The sequence below is a fragment of the Ochotona curzoniae genome, unplaced genomic scaffold (genome assembly GCF_017591425.1).
Source record: "Ochotona curzoniae isolate NIBS_2020 unplaced genomic scaffold, NIBS_Ocur_1.0 scaffold_4683, whole genome shotgun sequence".
Classification (NCBI taxonomy): domain Eukaryota; kingdom Metazoa; phylum Chordata; class Mammalia; order Lagomorpha; family Ochotonidae; genus Ochotona; species Ochotona curzoniae.
Window position 1 is genome coordinate 8,479,668 of NW_024467121.1, and position 20,043 is coordinate 8,499,710.

At 42.9% G+C, this 20,043-nt stretch overlaps 1 protein-coding gene and 1 pseudogene across 6 annotated transcripts in view; one reads left to right on the forward strand and one right to left on the reverse strand.

Annotated features, from left to right (window-relative positions):
• LARP4B (La ribonucleoprotein 4B) overlaps positions 1 to 20,043 on the reverse strand; it is an 82,788-nt gene that overhangs the window by 57,913 nt on the left and 4,832 nt on the right. For 2 of the 6 annotated variants that reach the window (XM_040968104.1, XM_040968100.1), the window contains exons 2-3: positions 2,290 to 2,409; positions 1,145 to 1,204 (exon numbers count right to left, since the gene is read on the reverse strand). In XM_040968104.1, the coding sequence (XP_040824038.1) occupies positions 1,145 to 1,204; positions 2,290 to 2,370 (141 nt within the window). In that variant the 5' untranslated portion in view covers positions 2,371 to 2,409. Of the gene's footprint in view, positions 1 to 1,144; positions 1,205 to 2,289; positions 2,475 to 20,043 lie in introns of those variants that run through there. The other 4 variants (XM_040968101.1, XM_040968102.1, XM_040968103.1 and 1 more) reach the window with 3 other exon arrangements.
• Positions 1,371 to 2,037, forward strand: LOC121148179 (annotated as a pseudogene).

The window sequence follows — 20,043 nt, forward strand, 5'->3', positions numbered from 1 at the left end:
ACTTTGTCGGAAAAGCTAAATTTTTTTTTAAAGATTTATTTATTTATTGGAAAGTCAGATATACAGAGAGGGGAAGAGACAGAGAGGAAGATCTTCCGTCCAATGATTCACTCCTCAAGTGAGCACAATGGCCGGTGCTGCACCGATCCAAAGCCAGGATCCAGGAACCTCTTCCAGGTCTCCCACACGCAGTGTTCCAAAGCTTTGGGCCGTCCTCGACTGCTTTCCCAGGCCACAAGCAGGGAGCTGGATGGGAAGTGGAGCTGCCAGGATTAGAACCGGCGCCCATATGGGATCCCGGCGTGTTCAAGGCAAGGACTTTATCCGCTAGGCCACGGTGCCGGGCCCATGAAAGACTAAATCTTAAAAGACTAGTTCCATAAACACTACTAAATGTATTCCCTTACCAATCATAAAAACTATAAATATTTAGTCACTCTACTTATTCATATTTTTAGAAGCCTAAAGAATATCTATCTATAAAAATAAATCTTTAAAAAAAAAAATTTAAAAAAAAAAAGAATATCTATCTGTTCACATCCATAAGGTATACTACGAATACTGCTAGTCAGAGCATTCACAGCAATTACATTTATAGAAACAGAAAAAAAGATAAATAATTTAAATGCCTTGAAATCAAACAGCTAGGGGCTGGCTGGTACCATGATGTAGTAGGTTAAGCCTCCACATACGATGGCAGTATCCCATATTGTGATTCAGCTCATGGTTAATGGAAAAGCAGTGAAAATCAGGCAGTCTTTGGGACCCTGAACCCATGTGGGAGGCCCAGAAGTTGTTCCACTCTCTATGCCTCACACTGGCCCAGCTCCAACCGCTGCAGTCACGTGGGGAGTGAGCCCAAGGATAGAAAATCTCTTCCTGTTTCTCCTTCTCTCTTTATAGATCTGCCTTTCAAATAAAATAGGCCTTTTTTGCTTGTTAGAATCAGACAGTCAAAGAAATTGTAGTGAATCAACAAAGAAAATACTACATGAGTGTAAAGGGATACAAGGATCACATCACGCTGCGTAGAAGTGATTATCTATTACAACCATTTTGTTCTGCAACAAACACTTCACAAGGAAACTTCTGACAGCCACAGTTATATGATAAAGCAAACTGATTAATCTTGGGGATTCATTACCTGACTCAAAGCTGGGATGGAACTTGTTTGCGAAGTGGTTTGAGATATAGGACCATTCATCTGTAAAAATGAGAAAACCAAAAACACATCACTGTAACATCAAGAAGACATAGCTGTATCTTAAGACAAAACCAAACCTGCTGAGAAAACGCATTCTTATGACAAAAAATGTAAACCTGTTATAGCTCACTTAAGTCAAATTCCTCATAGTCTCACGAGGAAAAAAATGAAGAAAAAGTTACCTAGAAAAAGAAAACTGAACAGACTTTAGAGAACTCTCAATTTATTTTCATAAGTTCATAACCCTTTTGTCAAATCACATCTTAACAGCTTTCCACTTCTGTAACAAACTCAGCATACAGCTGAAACCCCCCTACAGACTTTTGTTTCTGCAGACTCCTGTGTCATTTAAGACTTAATACTGGCATTCAGCCTTTGACACAGAGCCGGGAAGCCAGAGCCGGCGCCCCCAAGAGTCCTGGCTGCCAAGGCCAAGTTCCTGGCCCAGACCATTGTGATGAGTATGCAGGTGAGAGGAAGGGCCTTTGTCCCGGTGCTGCACACGAAAATTTGCAGCCAGTTGCGCTGCAGCTGACGCCTGGGGCCGTGACGGTCACCAGTCTGCAGCCATTTCCAGCCTCTTGGGTCTCAGCCTGCAGGAGGCCCAGCAGATTCTTAACTGTCCAAGCTGAGCCCTGAGGAGATCCAGAAGTCTATGGCAGCTCCTTCTCCCTGCAGTCCAAGGCGGGCCATGTGCAAAGGAGTGCCTGGATGAGGATCTCAGAATCAAGACCCAGGAGGACAGAAAGAGAGAGAGAGAGAGAGAGAGAGAGAGCAGGTGCCCAAAATGTGACGGCTTAGCTCTGTCCGCCCCCACCCCCTCCTACCTTTAATTTATACTTCGGTAATAAGTGCCTGCTGTTTGTCTCAAAAAAAATTACTAAATAATTGTGCATGCTTTTCTCTTAATAATCTTTTACTAAATGGTTCTCATCCATGAACATTAGAGATGTGATAAACACCTAAATGTAGATTCTAACATACTCAGCGTTACTTTCTGATTTTCACGCTAAGTCCACTGTAGACTTCTTTATCACAAAGAGAAGACAAATGGATTCCAGGCCCTCGTTCCCAATGGCACTCACCAGATGAGAGCTGTCCTTGCACTCCTGCACTCGCTGCGCTTGCGGTTCAGCCACAACTTTAGTGTCCTGATCAGAAGTCATGGGCTCCACTGGGAGAAGTTGAATGCTAACTTCAGGATGCTGTAAAAGCAAAAACGATAAACAAATAGGTCATTTCTAGGGCATAATTTTGACTGATTCTTAAAATTAATATTTATTTTATTTTCTTTGAAAGAGCAAGAGAGAAGAGTGGGGCCATTGTCTGAAACTTCCCAGGCATTAGCAAGAAGTTGGACTGAAAGACGAGTAGCCAGGACTCGAATCTGTAATCCTGCTATATGATGCCAGCATCGAAATCAGCTGCCTAACGTACTGTTCCACAACATACTCCTCCCTCACAACACTAGATTCAAAGTAGCTTACAGAAATCTACCTACTGGGAACAGCTTACTCACCAGGAACTGAGACATCATCAAAAATATTTTCTTCCTCACATCAATTTAGTAGTAATGATATTGCGAAAATACAAACCAACTTACACCCAGAAATTGATGCTTTTTTTAAAAACATTTATGTATTTTTATAAGAAAGTCAGATTTACATGGAGAAAGAGACAAAGATCTGCAATCCAATGGGTCACTCCCCAAGTGGCTGCAATGGCTGGAGCTGAGCTGATCTGAAGCCAGGAGCCAGAAGCATCCTCTGGTGTCCCAAGTGGGAGAAAAGTTCCAAGGCTTTGGGCCATCCCCATGTTTTCCCAGGCCACAAACAGGGAGCTGGATGGAAGTGGAGCATCCAGGACATAAAGCAGTGAACATATGGGATCCCAGCACATGCAAAGTGAGGACTTAAGCTACCAGACCACAGTGCCAAGTCCCACAAATTCATGTTTTTGTTTTTGTTTTGTTGTTAATTAAAGGTGACAGAACAATCACCTATCAGGTTAATAGCATCCCATAAGGGCGACGGTTCAGGTCCCAGCTGCTGCACTTTCAATTCAGCTCCCTGCATATGGCCTGGGAAAGAAGCAGAGGGTAGGGCCTGGCACCGTGGCCTAGCAGCTAAAGTCCTCACCTTGAACGCCCTGAGATCCCATATGGGCGCCGGTTCTAACCCCAGCAGCTCCACTTCCCATCCAGCTCCCTGCCTGTGGCCTGGGAAAGCAGTCGAGGACGGCCCAAAGCTTTGGAACCCTGCACCTGCATGTGGGAGACCTGGAAGAGGTTCCTGGTTCCCGGCTTTGGATCGGCACAGCACAGGCCATTGCAGTCACTTAGGGAGTGAATCATCGGACGGAAGATCTTCCTCTCTGTCTCTCCTCCTCTGTATATCTGACTTTGTAATGAAAATAAATAAATGTTTAAAAAAAAAAAAAGCAGCAGCAGCAGAGGGTAACAAGTCCTTACACCCTGTAGGAGACATGGAGTATGTTCTGGCTCCTGACTATCTGGAGATTGAGCCAGGAAATGGAAGACCTTCTGTCTGTAAAATCTGTTTTTCAAATAAAAATAAACAAATGTTTAAAAAAAAATAGAAAAAAGGTTAGCATCCAAAATGTGTATGGAACTTATACAATCAACAAAACAAATAACCTGAATAAAAAAATACCTGAATAGATATTTTCCAAAGACATAAAAATGGGCAACAGGTATCTCACATTATGGATACCACGAAAATGTCAAGCTAGAGCCAAACAGCTGGTCTAGCGGCTAAGATCGTGGTTAGAAGCCCTCAGCCCATATCAGAGTGTCTGAGCACAACACTTGCCTCTAGCACTCACTCCATCTTCCTGCTCATGCACACTCTTGGAGGCAATGTAACAGCACTCAAGTATCTGAGCTCCTGCTACTGACATGGGACACATAGGTTGAATTCTAAGCTCCCAGTTTTGGCTCCCTGGATATTGTGGTTATTTGGGGATGGAAATTATATTTCTGTCTTGTATATATCTCAAATACATAAATTCTCCAAAGTGTCTATAAGGGGGCAGGCATGAAGCACTGTCGTTTGCTGGGAGATACCGACATCCAAGATCACAACACCAAGTTCAAGCATTGGCTACTCTGTTTCATCTATATTTATTTATTTGAACATCAAAGTTAGGGAGGCAACAACAGAGCAAGCAAGTGAACAACCTTCCATCTGCTGGCTCGCTTCCCAAATGATCATAATGTGGGATATGTCTATCCATCTACCTACGTACCTACCTACGGAGTCTGGCACAATGGCTCAAGTGGCTAATCCTCCCCCTTCAAGCATGCCTGGGTCCCAAATGGCCACCAGCTTGTGTCCCAGCTGCTCCACTTCCCATCCAGCTTCCTGCTGTGGGCTGGCAAAACAGAGGAAGATGGCCCAAAGCCTTAGAACCCTGCATCCACAAGGGAGACCTGGAGGAAGCTTCTGGCTTCAGATGAGCTCGGCTTCTGCTACTCAAGCTACTTAAGCTACTTGGGGAGAGAACCAGTGGAAGATTTTTTTTGTCTTTCCTTCTAATCTGCCTTTCCAATAAAATAAGTAAATCTTACACAGACAAAAAGAGAGAAAGAGAGAGAAACTTCATCACCTGCACTCACTCCCCAAATGATGATATACAGATAATCGGACGGAAGACCTTCCTCTGTGTCTCTCCTCCTCTCTGTATATCTATCGTATGACCCAGCAATCTCACTGCTGGGAAGATATCCAAAAGAAATGATACCTGTTAAATATACCTCAAAAAAAAAAAAAATACTAAATTCTGACACTGCTTACACCTACAATTCATGTAACGTGTAAAGAGCAAAATGCTGCGCTTAAAAGAGTACAACTCAAGGACTATATTGTTGTAAAATGCAGGGGACAATAGGGAGGGTAGAAGGGGAAGGAGAAATGGAGCAGAAGGGAAAACCCTATACCTACAAAACTGAAAATGGAAAACACAAATTTAAAGAAAAAAAAAGAAGAAAATTCCTGGGGCCAGCACTGTGGTGCACTGGGTTAGGCTGCTGCCTGCAACTCTGGCATCCCATAAGGGTTCCAGCTGAGTCCTGGTTGCTCCACTTCCAACCCAGTTACCTATTAATGCTCCTGGAAAATTAGGCAGCAGCTGGCCCAAGTCCTTGGGCTTCTGCACACACACATAGGAGACCTAAAAAGAGTTCCACACTCTGGCTTCCACCTGGTCCACTCCTGTCCATTATGGCCATTTGAGTGCAGAGTGAACAAGTGGTTGGAAAATGTCAAAATGTCTCTCCCTAACTCAGTAACTCAATAAGTGAATGAATGAATGAATGAATGAAACGCCTGCTAGGAGTTCTTAGGGGTCTCCCCCATTAGGCTGCAGCACCTGATGGTACACAAGGGAGCTGTATCGCAGGGTGGGTTGAACCATTGCACTCATCTGCACATCAATGAACCAGATTGGTGGACTGGCCTAATAGGATTCCTCCTCTCCACCCAATTCCCAATCTCAGGAAGTGATCCTGCTTTGGAGCATATGTTGTAAGGTTGGGCCAACTCTGCTGCCATCTCCTGTGCAAAGATGAAAATGCCCTGATGCACACCACAAAAGACCACTGGCTCCTCTAAAGTACCAGAGGATCCCTAGTACCTCAACAAGAGCAGGAAAAAGAGTTGTCAGAACACTTTGGCCAAGGTCTCCAATACCTGAGCCTGCATGTGTACTGAAATAGACAAGGACACGGCCCGGCGCCATGGCCTAGTGGCTAAAAGTCCTCACCTTGAACAGGCCGGGATCCCACATGGGCGCTGGTTCTAATCCCGGCAGCTTTACTTCCCATCCGGCTCCCTGCTTGTGGCCTGGGAAAGCAGTCGAGAATGACTTGAAGCCTTGGGACCCTGCACCTGTGTGGGAGACTCAGAAAAAGCTCCTTGCTCCTGGTTTCCAATCAGCTCCACTCCAGACATGCAAGCCAGCTGGGGAGTGAACCAGTGGATGGAAGATATATTTGTCTCTCCTTTCTGAAAAATCTGCCTTTCCAATTAAAAAAAGTTACTTTCTATGTTGTGCCAGATGTGCTATACCTAACTCAGCAGCACACTGTGCCAGAAGTCCAATGAACTGTTTCCTGCATATCGTGTCCTCTCATTTCTACCATCCCCAAGTCCTAGTTACTCCAGTCTATTCATGTGTTGCTAATGCATCCAAGACGTCTCCTGCTGCTTATTCATGCACTTTGTTCACTTGGCTATCCACTGACTTTGTTGGTGGCAAATATATCTAGGGTCCAGAGGAGAGGGGAAAAAAAGCATTTTTGAGAACTCATATGCAATACTACCCTTTGGACAAAGCACAGTACTGATCCAATATCTTTCATATTTTATTTTTACTTTCTTTCATGACACAGCTTTGCAAATTCCATTTTGGATTTGACCTTTTTTTTTTAGTAAAAATGCTTTTAACAGATGCATACAAACACATATTTATAGGGTACTGGGTGATATTTGAACACACACACAGGGTAAAATTCAATTAATCTCCTTGAACTTTAACATTTCATCATGATGAAAACATTCAATATACTATGGCACAGGGAGCTAAGCTACCACCTGCAATGCCTGCATCTCATATCAGAGTACCAGGTCTAGCCATAGAGCTCTGCTTCAAATTCAGCTCCCTGCTAAGGAGAAGTCCAAGAACTTAGGCCCCTGGTAACCCAATGAGAAGACCTAAATGGAGCTCTGGGCTCCATGCTTCAGCTTGGCCCAGACCTGGCCATTGCAGATATTTGGGGAGTGAACTGGCCAACAGATTTTTCTTTTCTCCATGTGTTGCTCTCCTTTCAAATAGAGTTTAAGTCTTAAAAAAAAAACCCTCCAAAATACTATCTCCTAGCTTCTGAATAAATACATTAGCATTTTCTATAGGTACACTGTTATCCGACAGAATCCCAGAACCTCTTCCTCCTATCCAGCTATAACCTAGTACCTGTTAATCAACCCCTCTATTTCCTTGCCCCTTTTCCTACCTAGCTTCTGCTAACCATGATTATACTTTTAATTTCTATGGAATAACACTTTCTTTTAAAGATTCCATAGAGGAGTCCACACAGTACATGTCTTTTAGTACTTGATTTATTTCAGCTAACATGAGCTCCAGTTGCTATTACACACCACAAGATTTCACCATTTTTAAGGCTGTGTAGTATTCTGTTGTGTGTGTATATATATACACACATACATAGACACACACACTATTTTCCTAATGCATTCACCAACAAATGGATTCTGAGGTTGTTCTCATTTCTTCACAACTGCAAATATTACAACACCTGAGACCAAGAAACTACCACAGACTGATTTCATTTTCCTTGGGAATTTACCTACTAGTGGGCTTGCTGAAAAATATGAGTTTTATCTGTAGCTTTTCTAAAGAAATTCCAAACTTTTCAATAATGACTGTACTAACTTATAATTGCAAAAAAACATATGTAAAGGTTCTCTTTTCAGCATATCATTGCAAATCTCTGTAATCCTTATCTGTTTAATAGTCTATCCAGGGTCCCACACAGTCATCCAGTGGCTAAAGTCCAGCTGTCAGGATGTCATATGGGTGCCAGTTCGTGTCCCAGATGCTCACTTCCCTTCCAGTTCCCTGCTTGTTGCCTGGGAAAGCAGCAGAGGATGGCCTAAAGCCTTGGGACCCTGTAAATATGAGGGAGACTCACAAGCTCGGAAGAAGCTCTTGGTTTCTGGCTTCGGATTAGCTCCACTCCAACCATTCAAGCCACTCGGATAGTGAACCAGAGGATGAAACATTTTTAATTCTGAGGCCCAGTGCAATAGTCTAATAGCTAAAGTCCTCACATCGCACATGCCAGGATCCCATATGGATACTGGTTCTAATCCCGGCAGCCTGCTTCCCATCCAGCTCCCTGCTTGTGGTGTGGGAAGGCAGTCTCAACAATGGCCCAAAGCCTTGGGACCCTGTACCCCCATGGGAGACCCGGAAGAGGCTCCAGGCTCCTGGCTTTGGATTGGCTCAGTTGCAGCCATTGTGGCTGGTTGGACAATGAATCAATGGATGCAAGATCTTCCTCTCTGTCTCTCTTCCTTTCTGCATATCTGACTGTCAATAAAAGCAAATCTTAAAAAAGGATTATTTTTGTCTCTCCTCCCTATAAATCTATGTGTGTGTATACACACACACACACACACACACACTTTAAAAAAATAGTAGCCCATCCAACTGGAGTGAGGTTATACTTGAACTTCCCTGATAATTAGTAAAGTTAAACATGTGGTTTTTTTGTTTTTTTTTTTTAATTCCCCCCAGATGACTGCAACAACTGGGGCTGCACAGGCCAAAGCCAAGAGTGAGGAGCTCCATCCAGGTCTCTCACATGCGCAGCAGAGGCTCAACACTTACTTGGGCCATCTCCACTGCATTTCCCAGGCCATGGTGGTGGGCTGGATGGGAAGCAAAGCAATCAGGACTCTAATCAGCACCCCTACAGGAGTGCACGTGGGGCTTCACTCACTACACCTGAACACCAGCCCCACTCAGTTTTCATTAGGGATTTGTGCTATTGAGTTGTTTAATTTGTCTGTATTTTCTGCTTATTAATTCCTTGTCAGATAAATAAGCTATACTTTCTCCCGGCCTATAGTTATTTCTTCCGTTTTGTTGGTTGGTTCCTTTGCTGTGCAGAAACTCCTTAGTCTGATGATGTTCCATTTATCTACTTTTGCTTTTGTTTCCTGTAATATGGGGAATCACCTAAAATAACATCTCGCCCATTCCAACGTCTGCTACCATTTCCCTTGTTTTTATCTAGATGTTTCTCAGTTTCCGGTCTTAACACTTATGTCTAAATTTATCTTGAGTTGACTTCTGTGAACTGTGAAAGATACCACAGTCTTGTTTCATTTTTCTCCATGCTAATATCCAGTTCACCCAGCACTGTTTATTGAAAAAAAAATCATCCTTTTTCTGGCACATGTTCTTAGCATCCCTCACTGTAGATTTGTTTGCTTTCTTCTATGGCCTCTAGGCTATTGCACTGATTTACAGATCTGATTTTATGCCAATACTATGCAGCTTTAATTACTGGAGATCTGTAATATTATTTTTTAAATTCTGAGTATATGGTCATTTTCCTGAGATTACTTTTTCCACAAAAATCTTCTCTCATTTACATTTAAAAACAAAACACTGACAAATGTAGTAATATAAGCTTACACTTTTATCAACAAAAGTCAGAACAAATACAATCACAAAACAAAAGGACCCCTATGAGACCCAGAAGACCTTTCTGGTTCTTTGGTTTCCTTAGCCACACTTTTCCCTACCTCTCTCGAATGTTCTTCCTAAGCATTAAAAACAGTAAAAGCTAAAAACAAACAAACAAACAAAAACCAAAGAAAAGGAAAAGCAAAAGCTCCCTAGCCCCATGCAACTGGAAGAAAACACAGTAAATCACCACTACGAAAGTGAATACAAGAATATTTAACCATGTTTCTTCACTTGCGCTTTTCCTCTACTCAACTAGATGTTTTGCTGCTTTGTCCCACAAGCCACAATCATAATGCAAAAATTTTTACTTTATTTCTTTGAAGTATAACTGAACTAACTGAAAACTACTCTGAAAGGCACAATGCTCTGGAGTGATCGTTTTCCAGTCTTTGCTTCCACTTACCTAATCCAACAATTTTCCTTCATTCTGAGACACTGTGAAGTTGCCAAATGAATAATTTCTTTCGCACCTTTTTTTTTATTAGGTTACTCACCATCTCAGACACTTGTTATCTCTTGTGATGACAAAATTCAAAATCTCTCTTCTATCTATTCTGACCTATTCAACATTGGTTTATATAACTGTACTGATGGATGCAACTGACCTTTGAAGCAAACTGGTCTGGTTAAACATACAACTGACAGCAGCAAAGGACACATAAGTCAACAGAAGTCTAATAGCCCCCACTCTGATCAATCCATAGCTCTCCCAGCTTTCACAGGAACATAGTATCCAATCTGTGGCTGACCTCAAGGACCATATAATGAAGGTGCTTTGACCACACTGCCCCATTGGGAGTTAGCTCTCAGTTTTTCACTGCTTCAGGTCACAACTGTGTGTTGAATTTCAATTCAAGTACCTAAGCTAATGTCTAGTGAACCTTTCTTTAAATCAGTTTGAAAAAGCCATTCTCAATCACTTCCATTTACAACAAAACACTGATAACTGTAGGAAGACAACTTGATTGGATATCATTTATATGAGGATAACTGATTGGATATCTATATGAGGACAATTGATTGGATAAACAAAACAAAGAGATACTTCAAGCAAGGGTGTGGAAACAATTGATGGGTTCCACAGACAGGAACTCCCATAATCTCAAGTCAGCTCCTGGCTGTAGATACATAAACTCATCAAAGCCTCCTCCCTTAACCTATGTGACCCTCACTCTGTAAGAGCTTGATGTCACTAATGAACTTCGGCTAGTGACCATCAGTAGTCCACAGGTGTGATTATCAGCATCCAGACAACAAACAGATAACCGCCTTTGAACTGAATTAAAACAATCTTCCTTCTTCTCATTTCCCCAAACTCTCCTGAAGACTCATCATCTAATCATCTCTCAGCTAAAACCTTCTGACATCCTGAACTCAACAGCAAGGGGCCGGGGGGGGGGGGGGGGGGGGGGGGGTTATAGCTACTGAGATGGTACTCCCCACAATTCTGAACTGGGTGTTCTTTGTGCTCACAAACCCTTTATAGTCAGGAATCTTGCACATCAAATTATTATAATCTTTTCAATTCAAAATTTCATTGGGAGAGGGGAGCACCTTTGTAGTGTAGCAGGCTAAGCAGTGGTCTAAGATGCCTGCCTGTACTTTTTACTTCCAATACAACTCCTTGCTAATGCACCTCAGAAAGCAGTAGAGGATGGTCCACATGCCTGGCCCCTGCACCCACACGGGAGGTTTGGGTGAAGTTCCTGGCTTTAGTCTGCCCATCGTAGCCATTTAGGGAGTCCCCTGGAGATAGATGTAAGATTTATCTACTCTTTCTCTCGGACTAATAAACAAGTCTTCCCTCCAAAAAAAGTTTCCCAGGGACAAGTGCTCACCAAGCAGTGGAGAGGCTGGTTAAGATGCCTGCATGCAAACAAAAAATAACAACAAATAAATTAAAAAAAAAATGCCTGCATGCCATGACAGCATGCCTGAATGCCATGACAGCATGCCTGAATTTGATGCCCACCTCACACTCCTGATTTCAGTTTCCTGAAAGGTAGCAGTGATGACTTAAGTAAGTGGGTTCCTACCACCTTCAGGGGAGACCTGGATGGTGTTCCAGAACTGACTTTGCAGGAAGTAGGGAGGTAAGCTGATACACATGGTACTTCTCCGACATTCAAATTTTGTTAAAACTTTTTACTTATTTATTTGAAAGGCAGTTCAGGGTGTGAGAAAGCAACTCTCATTTTTTAGCTGATTCTTTCAAGGGTTATCTCAGCCAGGGGTAGGTTAGAACAAAGCCAAGATGCTGGAACTCTATCCAGGCCTCCTAATCCAGTGGCAGAGGCCCAAGCACTTGGGCCTCCCCCGCCATGCCTTTCCAGGCAAAACAGCATAGCAGGGGGCTGAGCAAGGGACTGGACAGACAGCACTCAAGCCATCCTTTTGACATAAATGATAGCATTACAGATGGAAATCAGTTCATTAGTGCTCAACACTGGCCTCTCAAATATTCTTTTAAAAGATTTTTTTGAAAGTTAAAGTTATAGAAAAAGAGGGAGAAACTGAAGACAAGAGAGACTGATCTTTCACTAACTCACTCCCCCAAATGGTCGCAATGGCCAGCACTGAGCCAGGCTAACGCCAGGACAGGAACTTCATCCAGGTCCCCAACGCGGGTGGCAAGGCCATCTTTTGCTGCTTTCCCAGGCCATTACCAAGGAGGTGGATGAAAGTGCAGCAGCTATGACATGAGGTGTCACCCATAACAGATACCAGTCTTGCAGGCAGTGATTTTTCATGCCATGTCACAATGCCAGCTCTTGGTCCCTAAAATACTTTCAAAAAGTTTCATTACTGGTAGGGCAGGAATATGTCTACCCTGCTCACCATTATTCACCATACATAGTATGCTAAGAGGAAAATCCCATTAAACTCACATTTAATCATTTCTTCTTTTATGACAACAAATGTAAGAGTTCCCAAGCACTTAAAACATAAAAAGTGAAATAATTTCAAGTAAAAGTCTCTGCTGCTGACATTCCAAGTGAAGACTTAACAGGGGAAAAAGGCAATAAAGGATCCAAACATAGTTAAATAAAAAGTGCTGCTGGTATTGTAAAATCTAATTTGATTATCATCCACAGACAATACATTGAAGAAATTCCTAAGCAGCAAACATACTACAGCATTTTCTACATGAGGAAGCGGCCAAAAAAAAAAAAAAATCCTTCGGCAAAGTCTGCAGAAAGCTATGAATCCTTCCACTAAGGAAACCACTATGTGCAAAAAAAAAAAAGAAAAAAAAAATCAAATTCAATTCAGACGCACAAGATCTCTTTCAAAGACCCGGGGTACAAGAATCCCCCACCCTACACCCCAGATGCGACACCAGGCACACCCAACTCACTTTGTTTTTCTTCACTAATGGTACTGTAAGAATTTAACAGACAATGAAAGTATGTCTGGCACACAGCACTGCTTTAAAACATCTAGTGTGATGACTCAGTGGCTAAATCTTCGCTTTGCACATGCAGGGGTCCCATATGGGCGTCGGTTCATGTCCCACTTGTTTCATTTCCCATCCAACTCCCTGCTTGTGGCTTGGAAAGCAAGAAAACAGCCCAAAGCCTTGGGACCCTGCACCCCTGCATCCATGTGGGAGACACAGAAGTGGCTCCTGGCTCCTGACTCAGCTCTGACCATTGTGGCCATTTGGGGAATGAACCAGCAAACAGATCTTTCTGTCTCTCCATCCTTGTAAATCTGCCTTCCCAATAAAAATAAATAAATATTTAAAAAATATATCTACCATGACAACTACTAGGTAACCAACAGCAGGTCTAGAAAAACTTTTGACATACTAAACTACTCAGATATTGATAGCCACTGACTCCAGGCACAACACTAAACTCCAATTCTTAGACATTACAAATACTTTCAGGTTTTTAAACTTGACACCACATACTGTTTAATATTAAAACATAATGAATATCTCTAATATTACTACCTATAAAATTGATACTTTAAAAAATAGATATTAATTTATTTTAACTTTAATGAGAGAGATTTTCTACAGGTTGACTCACACCCCAAATGGCCACAATGGCCAGGGTTGGGCAAGTTCAAATCTGGGAGCTTGGAGCTTTTTCTGGGATTACCAAATGGGTACAGAGGTCCAAAGCTTCGGGCCATCTTCCACTGTTTTCCCAAGCCATAATCAAAGAGATGAATTGGAAGTAGAATAGCCTGGATTAGAAGCAGCACCATACAGATGCTGACATTACAGGTAGAAGCTTGCCTACTATACCACTCTGCTGGTCTCAAAACTGACAATTAAAAAAAAGGCATATTCCAAAATCATTAATTTTATTTCATTTTGGTCTAATATTCCCAAGAATACATATCCAAGACATAATACAACCTCTAACTTATATATAAAGTTAGGTTACAACTCAGGCCACTTGAGATTATACATCCCTCCCAACAGACAATGTGCCTGTGTCACAATAAAGCATTTTTTTTTTAAGTTTTTTTTTTTTTTGGAAAGGCAGATCTATTAAGAGGAGAGGCAAAGATCTTCCAACCGCTGGTTCACTCCTCAAGTGGCCACAATGACCAAAGTTGAGCCAATCCAAAGCCAGGAACCAGCACGGCCCGACAGCAGAGTGGTTAAGGTCCTCACCTTGCACACACCGGGATCCCATACGGTCACCAGTTCTAATCCCAATGGCCCTGCTTCCCATCCAGCTCCCTGCTTGTGGCCTGGGAAAACAGTCGAGGATGGCCCAAAGCCTTGGGACCCTGCCCCCATGTGGGAGATCTGGAAGATCTCCTGGCTCCTGGCTTTGGATCGGCACAGCACTGGCCATGGCGGTCACTTGGGGAGTGAACTGTCGGATGGAAGATCTTTCCTCTCTGTCTCTCCCTCTCTCTGTATATCTGCCTTTCCAATAAAAATAAATAAATCTTAAAAAAAAAAAAAAAAAAAAAACAAAGCCAGGAACCTCCCCAGGGCTCCCATGGTATTGGACCATCCTCCTCTGCTTTCCCAGACCACAAGCAGGGAGCTGGACTAGAAGCAAAGCAGCCTGGACTCAAACTGGCACCTACATGGGATGCTGACACCTGGAAGTGAGGATCAGCCAACTGAGACAATGTGCCAGTCCTCATCACAATAAAATTTCCAAGTAAACTAGCACAGTCAGTTAAAATTTAAATCAGCCATTTAAAATTTCAATCAGCTCCAGTATCTTTGCATTATTAAAGCAAGGTAAGAAAGAAAAAAAACCCAAAGCAAGAATTTGTATCAACCTTGTAGTGTGAAATATGTTCATGACATTTTCACTTTAGTGTTTGGGGATGGAGCATTGGTGTAGCATGTTAATCCTGCACTTGCACTGCCAGCATCCCATATGCATGCCATTTCAAGTCTCAGCTGCTCTATTTCTTATTCAGCACCCTGTTGGTTACCTGGAAAAGTAGCAGAGGATGTCCCAAGTCCTTGAACCCATGCACCCACATAGGAGTCCAGGAGAAGTCCAGGCTCGTGGTTTAAGACAGGCCCAGTTCCAGCCACTGTAGCCAATTGGGGAGTAAATCAACGCATTGAATAAACTGTCTCCTACTTCTCTCTTCTGTTTTTAAAATAAAAATTAATAAATCTTAAAAAAAAAAAACTTTCTGGGTAAAGCCTGCATCATTTTACACTTAAGAGGCATACACTTTATACTGATACCTGAATTGAAGCCCTCAAATACACAGCAGGATTACAGGGTTATCATTCTAAGTTGCGTATTATCTGCAATGGCTAAAAACAAGAAGCATCCCATTTTCTCTTGTTCCTGTTTCAGATGGTGTAAGGCAAACAGTTGCCAGGTTTGTTTCCCAAACAGTAAAGTAGGTGTTTTGAAGAATAAACAGAAAAACACAGGTTCCCAGTTCTCTGAATGCTAAGTATGTGGCTGAGGGTGAGACTTACTGCAACTGAAGGCTCTCTGTGTTTAAATCAGCAAGACATGCTTGAGAATAGTGAGCAGGGCTCACAGTAAATGGATCTCTGGCTTAAGTTTCAGTCCACTACCCAGACCAAGTTTCTGACACCTGACTTTGACCCGATACAGTCCCAGCTACTTGGGGAGCATTTGGGGAGTGAACCCATAGATGTTATATTTCTCATTGTCTGTTTCTGTTTCTCTCTCTCTCAGCCTTAAATTTCAAACAAAAACAAACAAAAAAACTTAAATCTATTAGCACTATATAAAATAGCAGTACACTTAAATTACCAAAATGACAGTGAAAACACGCTTTCAGGGATTGCCATTATGGCTCACTGAGTTAAGCTGCATTCTGTAACACTGAGTCCCAGCTGCTCTTGTTGCAATCCAGTTCCTGCTAAGGTGTCTGGGAGGTGGCAGAGTGGCTCAGGTGCTTGGGTCCCTGCTACCCAAATGGGGAACCCAGATGCCCAGCAGCAGCCTTCTCCAAGCCCAGCTGTTGTGGCCCTTTGAGAACTAAAGCAGCAGATGGAAGATCTCTGTGTGTCCCCCATCTCTGTGGGGATGTATGTGTCACTCTGTCTATCAAATAAATAAAACTGAAACACACACACCCTATGGACTCAGTGCAGTAGTTTCGTGGACAAAGTCCTCGCCTTGCAGACACCAGGATCCCATATAGGCACCAGTTCATATCCCGGCAGCTCCGCTTCCCATCCAGCTCCCTGCTGTGATCTGGGACACAGTTGAGGATGGCCCAAAGCCTTGGGACTGTGCACCTGCATGGGAGACCTAGAAGAGGCTCCTGGCTCCTGGCTTCAGATTGGCTCAGCTCTAGCTGTTGCGAACATCCGGGGAGTGAATCATCGAATAGATCTTCCTCTTAGTTTCTCTTACTCTCTATATATCTGGCTTTGTAATAAAAATGAATAAATCTTAAGAAAAAAAAAGAAAGAAAAGAATGCTGATTTATACTCTCACAGCACTCTCCAGCAAAGTAGTTCAATATTAATTGGCTCTGTGCCAGGTCACAGAGAATTTGTTAAAAATTCTACATATCTAAATGTTTCCACAGTTTTACTTGACACTCCTCTTTTCTTTCCCAAGTCTTTTTTTGTTTAGGCTTCATTCTGTACTAAGTCCTAAAGGATAAATTACTTGAGATGAATTTCATCCAATATATACAAAGCAGTAGAGAGAGCTGTGGGCAGCGGAAGGAAGCACACACAGGGCAAGTGCACAGCACAGACCTTCACACACGGCCCTTCCCCTCCCTGACAGTTATGAAGAAACAAACTGATTCCGTAGTTACGCATTTGCACAAGGGTCTGTGAGCCAAGTGACTTGTTGAACAGCAACCTAAACTAGCATCTAGCCTGATAACAGCTATCACTAGATACACAGGAACCACTGAGGCATATGAAAGTGAAATCATGCAGGCAGTCTCGCCCAAAGACACTTTCGCATCAAGCTTCCACATGTGCAGTACTCCAGAAACACACTACATGATACCCAAAATAGCACTAAGAACACAGGAGAAAATGTTTTTATCTTTCTGGGTATGCAGCCTTTAAAGTCCATAAAGACCCTAAGTCTACTCATACAGGTTTTTGAGCCCTTTATTTTGAGTACTGACAACAAACCAACCCTTGGAAACGTGTAAACACAATGCTGATTAGTGTCTTAATAAAAATCTAAAACAAATACTTTTAACAAATGCCAGCAAGTAAAAAAAAAAATAAACAAATGCTTGCAGATTCAAGGCATGTTTTAAAACTATTTTAAAGGGTATTTTAAAAACATACATGACTATGTGTAATACAAATTAAAGGGGGGGAGGTTCTAAGCAGGCTATTTTTTCAAACACCAAACAGTAAAAACCAGAAATAAGAAGTTTGTTCCTTCCCACCTCAATACGCGTTGCTCTCCTGGATAATACAGCCATTCTCTCACCCCAGCTTAACCCTTCCACTCAGAGCCTCTGGCAAAAGGCCACCCTGCTTCTTCAGGTCTCTCACTTCCCAGGACACTGAACTTGACTATTTTAGTATGAGACTCTCTACCTGCCTCAATGGACAACAAGCTCCAAAAGAGGACAATTTATCACCTCTGCTCATCGTTCCAGGCCTAGGATTTATTCATTCAATATTTAGTGACTATTAAGTATCCAAGTACTAGGCTAAAACGTTCACAGCCTTATCAATGAAAAAAAGAAACAAAATCCCCAACCTGGGCTTGCAACCAAACACAAGGCAGACTACACATACAAAAGTGTACTATGGGGCCAGGCACAGAAGCATAGCGGCTAAAGTCCTCGCCCTGCACGCACCAGGATCCCACATGGGCACCGGTTCTAATGCCAGCAGCCCCGCTTCCCATCCAGCTCCCTGCTTGTGACCTGAGAGAGCAGTAGAGGACGGCCCAAAGTCTTGGGACCCTGCACATGCGTGGGAGACCCAGAAGAGGCTCCTGGCTCCTAGCTTCAGATTGGCTCAGCACCGGCCATTATGGTTACTTTCACAGTGAGTCAGTGGATGGAAGATCCTCTTCTCCCTCCTCTCTGGATATCTGACTTTGCAATAAAAATAAAATAAATCTTAAAAAAATAGTGTACTATATTATAATGTGAAAGGTACTATGAAGAAAAATAGGGCAAAGGAGGAAAATAAAAAAGCATGGCAGAGGAAAAGCTACAGATAATTACTATAGCAACAGGACCACACGAAGCATGAAGCTGAGGAAACATCAGAGCCCAAATGAGTGGAATATGATCTGAAACACAAACAGGCATTTTCCTAATTCCTCCTAGACCATGTCTTTCAGAAAAGTTCTTTCATCTTTGTGCTTGTAATGTCCAACCAGGTAAAAACACCTGCCTGAGTCTTCTCTCTGCCTGAGTCTTCTCTCTCCTATCAGGACGTGGTGCAAAGAGGGAATTCTAGGGCCCGGCGCCATGGCCTAGTGGCTAAAGTCCTCATCTTGAACACGCCGGGATCCCATATGGATGCCGGTTCTAATCCCAGCGACTTCCCATCCAGCTCTCTGCTTGTGGCCTGGGAAAGCAGTCAAGGACGGCAAAAGTCTTGGGACCCTGCACATGCATGGGAGACATGGAGGAAGTTCCTGGCTCCTGGCTTCAGATCGGCACAGCATTAGCCGTTATGGTCACTTGAGGAGTGAATCACCAGATGGAAGATCTTCCTCTCTGTCTCTGTCTCTCCTCCTCTCTGTATATCTGACTTTCCATAAAAAAATAAATAAATCTATTAAAGAAACCAAACACTGTATGCAGTTATAAAAAAATCTGGCAAAATTGTGACAATGTAAGGCAGAACCATGGTATAGTGGTAAAGCAGTCCCCTGCAGCACCAGCATCCCATATGTGCTGGCTGAAGTCCCAACTGCTCCACTTCCAATCCATCTCCCTGCTAATGCGCCTGGGAAGGCAGCAAAGGTTGGCCCAAGTGTCTGGGCCCCTGTATCCATGTAGGACACCTGAAGAAGCTCCTGGCTTGGACTAGCCCAGATCCGGCAACTGCTGCCACTGGGGAGTGAAGCAGCAGATGAACACTGATACCCTTCTCTTTCTGCCTCCCTCTAACTCTGCCTTTCAAATAAATAACTCTCTTTCCAAACTATGTAAACACAACTTTTATGCACTAAAAGAAACTTTCCAACATTTCCAAGACTCTCATTTATGCTAACAGAAACATGCAAATACTCATATATGATGAGCAAACAATTTCTCTAAAACTGTAGTGGCGATATTTTTAGGCATTCTTTTCTCTCTGTTGCTGAACTAATTTTACTAAACATCTATAGTGTACTAGGTCCTGCCATGAGCAAAGAACTTAAAAACATAAAAAGCAGGATCTCACCAGCAAGCAACTTAATTATGTGCCAGACAAGATAAAGGTACAGAGTGGGCCCAGCACGATAGCATAGCGGCTAAAGTCCTTGCCTTGAATGTACCGGGATCCAGTTACGGGGCCAATTCTAATCCTGGTGGCCACACTTCCCATCCAGCTCCCTGCTTGTGGCCTGGGAAAGCAGTGGGGCATGGTCCAAAGCCTTGAGACCCTGCACCCGCATAGGAGACCCGGATGAAGCTCCAGGCTCCTGGCTTCAGATTGGCTCAGCTCCGGTCATTGTGGCCGCCTGGGGAGAGAATCATCAGCTGAAAGATTTTCCTCTCTTCTCCTCCTCTTTGTACATCTGACTTTGCAATTAAAAAAAAAAAAAAAAGAAAAAGAAAAAGTACCAGGAAAATCAAGAGAACTACAGCACAACCTCAGCAATCAAGGTGATTACTGAAGAACTTACGAAATGTCCTTCTAAGAACAGGTAGGAAGCTATGTAAAAATGCTTTAAACTTTTTTTTTTCTAAGATTTATTTACTTTTCTTGGAAAGGCAGATATAGAGAGGAGGAGAGACAGAAAGAGCTTTCATCCAATGACTCACTCCCCAAGCGACCACAACTGCCAGAGCTGCGCCAATCCAAAGCCAGGAGCCAGGAGTTTCTTCCATGTCTCCCACACAGGTGCAGGGTCCCAAGCCCTAAGGTCATCCTCCACTGTTTTCCCAGGTCACAAGCA